We start from the raw sequence: 10,987 nt of genomic DNA, 5'->3' as shown, positions 1-10,987 counted from the left end.
GATTTATATAAATTATAAACAATTGTGGAATAGAAAATTGATGTAGGAATATAATAGTATATGTAAATAAAATAAGGCATGATTGTCATGATGACTGTGTAATACAATTTAGAAATTAAGGAATATAATAATATGTGCATAAGTAGAAATAATCATAGCATATATTGTTAGATTATGCTACATGTGATTATGCCTTCATACTCAATAATTCACTATGAATACCAATCTAACCATATGGCAAAGGACTTTTTTTAATCTAGTGGTGGAATGGCCAAAATTTCCCCATTTCTTCACATTTTTAAGTTACATACTGCGAGTCGAATTGCATTGGGAAACCAATGCAATAACCTTTCACTTTTGGTGGCCTTTCAAGCAAACTTGGCCCAGCGATCGCTAAGACGCTCCAGCCCGAGCGCAACATCCTAGTAGGTTATGTACTGCTCACCAAGCAAGGAGTGGAACACTCGCTTCTGTACCCCATCGAGGCGACCCAGCTGCAATCTGATGAGCCCGCCATTCTAAACAGCAACAGCATACGCTAAGGTTAGTCGAATATACCTCTTAAATGGAGTCATTAATTCTGATTTGTTGAAACCTTCCTAAATGAGTGTGCGTAACATACACAACTTTTTATTAGCAATCGTAATGTCAACATGACTAACCCGGTTCAAGTTTGACTGGACTATCACACCAAGTACTTTAACCTCGTTAACAGTAGGTAAAATATTAGAAAGTATGATATCCAGGTCTGGAAATGTTTTATGATCAAAGTATATCCTCATTATCTGACAGTCAGTTGGATTTAAGTTCAGGTTGTTTACTTCTGACCACTGAAAAAGCATATCTACGGTATTTTTGAGTTATAACTTGAGTTATTTATAACTTTATTTCACCAAGTATGCATTGAGATCGTCAACATACTTTCAGACCTGGATACTCGTGTTCACTTGTTATTCTTGAAGCACACTATTATTGATGCATACGAAAATGGTAAGAGCTAGAATTGTTCTTGAGGAACACCTCCTGTAAGTGTTTTTTTTTCATATTTCGCTCTCTGCCTTCTATTGGTTAGGAAGTCTACCAGATGGACGACGAGAGTTGCTGTTGCCGGGTAGCACAGACACGAAGGGACCCTTAGGGGCGAAGAAAGTCATTGATTGAGTTCCTAGTCCACATATCAAGCGCCCTGAGCATCTTACATTAGATGGATATGTGCGCTATATAAAACTACACTATCATTGCATGATTGATGGACAAACTTTCATATTAAGAAGACTATTAAAAGCTATGTTATGGTCAATCGAATCGAAAGTTTACATCAACTAAAGCTGCCTACTTATGGAGTCTGGTACTCCGCATGTGAGATTATTTTATGATAAATATCAATCAGACAATGGGTCGTAGATACCCCTTAGGGCTAAGTAGCTATCCAGGTAATTTATGGAGGCCACCATCTTGAAATCCAATATGGCCGCCAAAATATTTGATTTTAGCCGATATACTCATATCTACAGCACATGTCATTGCCGATTGAAGATCATTACCCATGTTTTCAATATCAGGGAGTGTCATGCAATCATCAGAAATTATGACAAATGGTGCCGCCATATTGGATTTCAAGATCGCAGCCAAATTATTGCTATTTTTGTCAATATCTTATCTGCTACACCTAGCACCGTCAAAGATCTCTACTCGTGTTTTCGATATCCGGGAGTATCATTCAGATATCAGAAATTATGTCAGAAGGCCGCCATATTTAATTTGAAGATGGTTGCCATATTGGATATAAAGATGGCGGCCAAAATGTTTTTTTCCATATTTAAATATGTAAAGTACCAGCACTGTGAATCAAGATTGTGTATATGTATAATTAGGGATATCATGCAATCATCAAACATCTCATAATCATAGTGAGACCTGCCTATTGCAGTAAAGTAACACCATTTAGAAAGAAGTCCGACAACTGCCACGTTGGATTTCAGAATGATTGCCAATTAAGAAAGGTACATGAAAGAAATGGAAATAAAAAAATTAATAGAAAACAGTTAAGGAATAACAAATTAGTAATCAATCAAAAGTAAATTTTAAAAATAAGTAAATAACTGCTTTGTATGGTATGAGAGCAAGTACAGAGGGAGAGAGATAGACGCAGATATTAAACATCGTTTATATTAAAGCTAGTTTTAGCATAAATGAAATTATGTAAACATAAATCAAATATTTAAATTAATGGTGTGAAGACACTAATATCGAATAGACCTCTTGTCTATGAGATGGCTAATTATCATTTTCACATGATATATAAACATTATGTAAATATTGAAAGGGAAAGAAACGGAAAAGAAAATTAAGGAAAAGAAAACAAAGAACGGAAAGGAAAAGAAAAAAAAATTGAAAGGTGAAAATGAATAAAAAAGAATATAAAATGAATATAATGGAGAAAGTTAAAAGAAATAAAAGAAACATCCAGAAAAATTCAGAAAAGTATATAGATTAACCTTAGCATAAATGAAATTATGTAGACTTAAATTAAATATCACATTCAAGTAGTGGTATGAAGGCAATAACATCTGTCTCTTATACACATCTTACTTTCAAATATGTATATATATATATATATATATATATATATATATATATATATATTGATTTTTGTGTGTATCGATCTGTATATATAATTAAATAATGGTGAAAACAGAGCTCGAATAAATGAAAAGTGATGTAAGTATCGTATCGGGAATAGCCTATTAACAAAAATGTTCCTTATCAACTGTTTGAAAATGTGCCCCTGGCGGAGGAAATTAAAATGTGATGTCTTGCTGTCCAGCTGAGTGCCATACATATTTACCACTAGGGGCCCCTGGAAGATCGCATATACAACCCAACCAGGACACTTCTTCAAACAAATAATATACTGTTGCCAAAGAATACTCTAGAAGTCATACTTGTATTATAATGAAGTAACATATAGAATCAATGTTGCTGCGTATATATCATATATATCATATATATGTATATATATCATATATATATGAATATATATGTATATATATGTATATAATATTAATCAAGATAGCCGTTAACACAGTTAAGTTTACCCTTTTGTATTTACCTTTCTTTGAATATCAACTTTAACTCTTTTTACATAAAAGTGTGGCTAGACGTGCATACAAGTGGTCTAAGGCGGACTGGGATCACTTTGAAAGACTTATTAAATGCGTTCCATCTGACATGTTTTATGAAAGTAATATTGATACCATATGGAATGGTTGGGTTGACATTATATCTGCCGCTATGCATGATTCCATTCCAAATATGATATTTAAGACTAAATGGGAAAATTGGTCACACCTGATCTTCGAAAAACCAATACAAAGGGAAAAAAAAAACTCTATAATAAATATAAAATCTTTGGTCATGACCACGAAAATTCAGGCAAATGAGCAATAAAGTTAAAGCTCTTTCTCGTCTTAAATTTAATAATAATAATTAATAATAATAATAATTAATAATAATAATAATAATAATAATAATAATAATAATATTATTATTTAACAACAACAACAACAACAACAACAACAACAACTACTTAAGAACTTATATAGCGCCATTTAAAAAACCGAAGTAATTATCAGTGGCGCTTCATGTTATTGTTGGAATAAGTGCGTTTTGAGTGATTTTTTAAATAAAGCAATTGATGTTGATTTTTAATGTGAAGTGGTAGTGCGTTCCAGAGTGTGGCTGCAGCAAATGAAAATGATCTGTGTCCGAAGGTCTTAGTGTTAGTGCGAGGGACAGAAATTAAATTGGGATCAGATGAACGTAGGGAACGGCCAGGCACATATTTGGGAAGAAGTTGATGAATGTATGCGGGTTGATTGAGAGTCAGTGACTTATAAGTCAGTAAAAGGATTTTATATTGAATTCTGGCATCAATTTGCAACCAATGAAGTTCACGTAAAATGGGGGTTATATGAGTGCGTCTGTTAGTAAATGTTAGTATACGTGCAGCAAAGTTTTGTAGTCGTTGAAGCCTGTTAATTTGGATTTTAGGAATGTTAAATAAAAGAGAGTTGCAATAGTCAAGTCGGGAGAAAATGAAAGCGTGAATAATCAGTGCCGTAGATAAGTATTTTCTGATAAGTGGTATATTACGTAGATGAAAGTTAACAGATTTTATGAGTTTACCAATGTAATTTTGCATGGAAAGCTTGTCATCAAATGTGACGCCAAGGTTGGAAATGGTAGAGGAAGTTTTATTGATAGATGAGCCAATATGGAGTGAGTTGATGTTCTTGAGCTAGATTTATTAGTGCCGAAGATGATGAATTCAGTTTTATTTTCGTTTAGCATAAGCATGTTATTGGACAGCAAACTGTGGATGTCGTGGAGGCAGGTTTCGAGACGTGTTTGAATGAAGTCAGAGGGATCAAAATCAATATAAATTTGGATATCATCAGCATAAATGTGATAACAAAGGTTATGGGACTTGATAATTTCGGATAGAGGGGATATGTAAAGGGAAAAAAGAAGGGGGCCAAGAATTGAGCCTTGTGGAACTCCATATTCAATAATTTGGGGATCAGATCTAATTTTGTTTATTTCTACAGATTGAGTTCGTTTAATTAGATATGATGCAAGCCAGTTTAGAGCCGTACCAGAAATGAAGAACTGTGAGAATAATCTGTGAAGTAGGATATTGTGATCAACAGTGTCGAAAGCCGCTGAAAGATCCAAGAGTATAAGGGCAACGACCCGTTTCCTATCTAGAGCAACAGTAATGTCATTGTGTATTTTAGGAAGGGCAGTTTCAGTACTATGACCAGTCTTATATGCCGATTGAAAGGGGTCAAACAAATTAAATTGAGTAAGATATGAAATTAACTGTAAGGAAACAACTTTTTCAATAAGTTTGGCAAGATAAGGAAGATTAGAAATTGGCCTAAAATGCTGGAATTGTTGGGGATCAAGAGACGGTTTCTTCAAAATAGGGGTGACTACAGCAGTTTTTAAGATTATGGCTGGAGCAATACTGCACTAATGAGAAAGAGGGTAAGACTCTTTGCTCATTTTGGTCTTATGTCCGCGCAATGAAGGAGCCTTCAGCGCCACAAACGTTTGCTTGCAATGGGAATATTACCTCTTCACCGTGTGATATTGCGGAGGCATTCTCATCTCACCTTAGAACACCAAATAACACTTTAAAAAATTACAAATTTCACTTAAAACACACAGCACTAATGAGAAATATAATTATTAAGGTGACATTTAAACATATTTAAAGAATTAGAAAAGATATCAACTTCAGGACATTTTGTAACAAAATCATTATACAAAGTAGATAATCGTGAAATAAAACCATTTTTACAGACATTAATACGACAAAACTGAACAGAAAATAAATCATGGTGACGAAGACGAAGACCAGGAACTTTAAGTAAGAAATACGAGATAAGGTTACAATCAAACGAATTCACACATTTAAACAGGAACAAAAGATCAAGTTACATACGTTTAGAAGACGGACAAGTAACATTTAACTTTTTATTGACCAAGTAAATGATGGCATCGTCAAAATTGATTATATTATTGTTAATACGACGAGGGCCAAATGTTTCAGGACAGATAAAGCGCTAGAACCTAAAGTGTATCCTGTCGATTCGTTTAGAGTTACTTTTAGATATTGAATTAAAAATAACAGAACAAAAATCTAAAGATGGTCTAACCATTGTGAGATAAAGAAAGCGTTTAGTTGGAATATCAAAAGATCTGCAATTGCGCCACATCATTCCCAAGACTCTGTTGGTCCTCGCCGTAATAAAATTAATATGATATGTAAACGCTAACCTTGAATCAATAAATATACCAAGATCTTTATGCTTTCTCAAAGGGCGAAGTACTAAGTTTCTGCTCGCCAATCTTTATTATATTTGGGTCAGAAACTTTGATAGGCGCAAATGTACATTCATTGATGTTGCATTTTCTGATTTTTCTAGCGCATTTGATAAAGTTATTTATAGTAAATTGTTGACTAAGCTGTTTAAGTTTAGAATTGGTGGCAAGACACTAAAAGGTATGCATTCATTAATTGACAATAGAACATACAAAGTTGTTTTCCGGGGAGAGGAGTTAGGCCCATTCCGAGTGGTGTTGTTCAGGGTAGCGTCTTAGGTTTTTGTTTATTTTTGATTTGTTTTTTATTTTGTTCACCTCATTTTGTCGTCCCGACTGGATCAATTCGCACCCTTGTGAACGACGCCTCAAACATTATAAATTTCCAGATGGACAATAATAATTGTTTAAATTGGTGTGTTGATAATGGACTACCTTTAAATGCATCTAAATGTAAAGTTCTTCGGCTATCGACAGGCTCTCGAGCAGACATCCCAGAGCCCTACTATACAATTCTTGGTTTACCAATGCAATTTGTTTATGAAGCAAAGTTGCTTGGTGTTATAATATTATCTAATCTTTCCTTTAGATCTCATATTAGAACTGTCTGTTCGCGAGCCTCTCGATGCCTGGTTTTTATTTCACGAGTTTCTCTTTGTCTTGGTCTCCATTTTTTCTTTACTTATATAAATTCCTTGTTTTACCCATTCTTGAATAATGCTCTGTTGTGTGATCTCATGAAATTTAATATTGTAATAGGCTTGAAGAGATACAGAGGGCTGCTACCAGGATCGCATTTGTCCAAGGAGGTGGCAGGTATGAAGACCGCCCAACTTACTCTGAACGACTTAGAATGTTTTACCTTTCTCTCTATTTGTCAGGAGGAGCGTTTCTGGAGTTTGCCTCATGCTACTTTCAGCATAAATTCCCATCTAATCTTGATATTCCTTTCATACTAAATTCCCGCGATCACACTAAGCTCTTTAGAGTCCCTGTTCGCACTTCATTCTACCAACGCTCACTTTATGTTGAGGCTGCAAAACTCTGGAAAGATGTTCCTGTCAACCTCCGTTTATGTCTGAACGAACGTGGTTTTTAAAAATGCGGTTTCACAACATTTACACTCTTTATAGGAAACTAGCTAACGGTGACTTTTTAACTTTGTACTGCTTGCAGTTTGTTTTATGGTTTAAACATCCTGTATATACTTTAATTTTAAGATTTTGTAATTATTCCAATTTTAAACATTTGTAGGCTTGTTTTAATTCATTCTTTGTTCTTTTTGTATTTTAACACCAATTTTAACCGTACGGTTTGCAGAATGAAATCCTGTAAACTCTTTTCTTTTTTTTTTTTAAATCTGTTACATTTTTTACCTATTTTATGAATCTTTTTATTGGCTATTTTATTCTGATATGTCATCTTTGCCTTTGTGCTGTTTTGTTAGTTATCGTTTGTTAGTTTGGCCAGGGGTTTAGAGGATACCCACACATTGTGTTGGGCTCTCTTGTGTCCTCTTGTCACCTCTCTGGCCATTTTCTGATTTGTTTTGCCGAATATGTAATAAATAAATAAATAGTAAAACTCCTCCTTTGGGACACTCCGATTTAGGGGCCACCCCTAATAAGACAACACGTCTAATGGGAGTGAAAATAAATATTTTACACATTACAGCCAACACCTATTAAAGGAACGGGGTACATTCTGTGTGTGCCAAATGGTAAAATCAACACAATAATTTTTTTAAATTAATCAATACAACTGCAGTAGACTTGAAATAATATTTCATTTAAATCTTTTATTTTTACAACTTTTGTGCTATTATATTTAACATCAAACCAGAATTTGTTTATCCTTAAAATGGGCATACCGTGAATACAGAGTCACTGTGTGTACTACTTTGTAAACTAATGTTGTCTATTTCGGCCGTTAATTATAAAATTTATATTTATCTTTTTTCTGTGTATTTAAATATAGGATTCAAATCCATACATCACCCTGAGTTCTAAGTCATTAGTCTGTTCATACTTCTATATCTGCCAATGTAATTAAACAATTGCACTGAACTGTCAGAAAGATTCTGGAGAGTCCTCTGCAGGCATTTGTTAACTCGTTTCTTCATTCCACAGAATAAACTAAAAAATCAGTTTACCAAGTAGAATCACAAGTTGTAGTAATACAAAATAGTGTAATTGGAATACAATATACAAACATTTAAAAAAACCACTTATTTAAAGAATTATAATAATTTACAATAAAAAAGTAGACCTATTTCAAATGATAATAATCAATTATAAAATAATAAGTTTACCTCTTTGAATCTTAGCACTAAGTCATCCACAGTCTTTTGGCCAACATCGTGATTAGCACAGTTTCCAAGTTCGTTTATGACAACTTCATTTGATGTGATATATCGCACATAACTTTGTGGTTGAACTTGGTTGAAAAGACAATGTTCAGTTTCAGTTAAAATACAGGCAACCTCATCAGGAAAGTGAAGTAGATGTTTGCAGCTGTACAGTTCATCGTGGTACTTGTTAGTGTCATCAGTTCGCTCATTATTGTACCCTGATATCAGAGGAATGTAACAAATAAAGCACTGAGCAATCATGCATTACTTATTTATAAATGGACTACAGAAACGATCATTTTTTTTAGTAGTCGTAATTGAATATCCCCGATATCCAGAGGTAGAGATAACAAGTTCGACTAATTCTGCCTTTGCAATTCCACTCTTAGATCGTATTTTGACATCCCTTGGTTATTCAGATAATTTACAGAGCGATAAATGCCAACATTGTAATGCCAATGAATTTAAAAGGTACGTGAATGGTTGTGGGTTTAAGTATCGAAAATTTCATTAAAAGTCTTGGCAAAAATATTCGATGTTCGTTAGTTGAAGGTAAAAATTGTAAACTAGAAATGAGGAAAATTTTAATGAATTAACGTGCAACACCTCATCCCCCTAGAGGTAAAATCCTGCAAAGCTCATTTTCGGGTGACAAAATAATATTAAGCTATTTTCAATTGCCGATTTCACAGAGTCCGCTACTCGTAATAGTGTTAAGAAAATGCGTAATAAAAGTATGATTAAGAATAGATGTATCATAAAGACAAACGAGTAAAGAGTAAGGTAATTCCTAAGGATGCACAAGATTTAGTAAAGCAAAAGACACGGAAAATTCGACTGATTGTTCATATTTACCACCAAGTCCCACACAACCCACAGTAGCTGAAAATAACACGGACAATATTCCTGTACTTAGAAGGTCTGAGTTTGAAAACCAAATATTAAACAAGGGTTGTTTATAATTAGTTTAATGCGAATGTATATTTATGTTGATAACTATACTTCATCTTTCTGATTTATTTCAATTAATGGTAAATAATAATTGCAATAGAATTAGTGTTGTAACAACAATATGTACATAAATGAATAAAAAAAACATTAAGATTTATACTATAGAAGACGAAATGTCTTTTTACGAAAGACCCTAAATGAAACAATGAAATGTTCGAAAATAAAAGAATTTAATTAGAAGAAATTTATGAATACACTGTGCATGTATGTGCTTATAAACACATACTTCACGCCTGATACAAACAAATATATAATATGCATTCATATACGCATATAGACATAATATGTAAAATCAAAAGTAATCAAGTAGAGTAGGCTATTAATGATATTGTTTTTACTGTACTTAATATGTGGAGGTATAACGAATATGCAAAACATATACCGTAGGTATTTAGTGCATACAAAAAAAAGGAAAAAAATGACTATTACAGATACATAAATTTAAAAAAAACCCTGTTAAATAACATTATTTGCATTCATTGATATTTTAAGGGAAGTAACTACACAGGTAGTCTCATGATGTACTGAATAAAAAAATACATGCTTTCCACAGCAGCACAGTACAGTATTATAGACCTTTCCGCTAAGCCCCGCTCCTTGGATATTGTTGCTAAGGTCCCACAAGACGATAGTGTTAAAACCATAGAGATATAATAAGAATACTAGATCGCTAACCGCAATGTATTCGATGTTCGAAATACGCAGAACTGTGTGTGTGTGTACCATCCATAGAGATATAATAAGAATACTAGAGCGGTAACCGCAATGTATTCGATGTTCGAAATACGCAGAACTGTGTGTGTGTGCCATCCAAGATGGCTGCCATAGATTTAGTCAATCAAATTTCGCTAAGAACCATCGTTTGCAATTGCGCCCTCAATTTACTCAGAAAGTTCAGTACAGCTAGTTACCCGTATGTATGAAACTCGAGCGTTGCGGTGTTCCATGCCTTGGTACTTTATTTTTGAATAAGATGCTCCACTTGGCCTCGTTTTAGCTACAATAGTTTAATAATTTGTTATTACCATTACTCAGTATCATTAATGAAATAATAGTCAGTCAGAGGGCTTATTAATATGTAATAAATATGTATACTAAGCCTGAAGGTGGCGCTTTACTACGACGGCCATCTTGGATGGTACACATACATAACTCTGCATTGCTGCGCCATCTTGTCAGCACTCTAGTTGTTTAATAGCTCTATGGTTAAAACATACTCAAACACGTGCGTTGGTGGGCATGTTTCTGCTGAGTAAAAAACACGTGTTTTTAAACGGTTATTAAAAAACACGTGTTTTTCCCCAGTAGAAATGGGCCACAAAACAAAAACACGGTTAGGGATGCGTTCAAAAAATGCGTGTTTTTACATGCATTCGTTATAGGATTCGCGTTCAGAAAACGCGTGTTTTGTTGTACACTTTTCAGCTGCAACCATAGAGGTATAATAAGAATACTAGAGCGCTAACCGCAATGTATTCGATGTTCGAAATACCATTAGGATAAGTTTGACCTCCCAGTTGGTCCAATTTGCCTTTGCGTAGGGTTTGATAATCCCCTTATCTCGTCGAACCGAATTCAGTGGCTGGTCATTGAAGCGTGCGGACTGTACCATTGTAAACATCTAGATGTGTATAAGAGACAGACTAATTACTGTCAACAACTGTCAATAAGCGATGTTGACGGTTGATGACAGCTGTTGACGGTAATTAGTATGAATGGAAAATTTCGGTCGGT

General features: G+C 34.0%; 1 protein-coding gene across 1 annotated transcript in view; it reads right to left on the bottom strand.

The window, feature by feature from the left end:
• Positions 1–10,987, bottom strand: part of LOC117123082 — a 129,354-nt gene that overhangs the window by 89,490 nt on the left and 28,877 nt on the right. Inside the window, exon 3 of the mRNA XM_033268911.1 lies at positions 8,204–8,460. Coding sequence (XP_033124802.1) covers positions 8,204–8,460 — 257 coding nt within the window. The remainder of the gene's footprint in view (positions 1–8,203; positions 8,461–10,987) is intronic.

The sequence above is a fragment of the Anneissia japonica genome, unplaced genomic scaffold, assembly GCF_011630105.1.
Source record: "Anneissia japonica isolate Jap-2015-1 unplaced genomic scaffold, ASM1163010v1 scaffold287913_len271248_cov200, whole genome shotgun sequence".
Lineage (NCBI taxonomy): Eukaryota > Metazoa > Echinodermata > Crinoidea > Comatulida > Comatulidae > Anneissia > Anneissia japonica.
The sequence above is the reverse complement of the archived record's forward strand: the minus strand, read 5'-3'. Positions and strand labels throughout refer to the sequence as shown.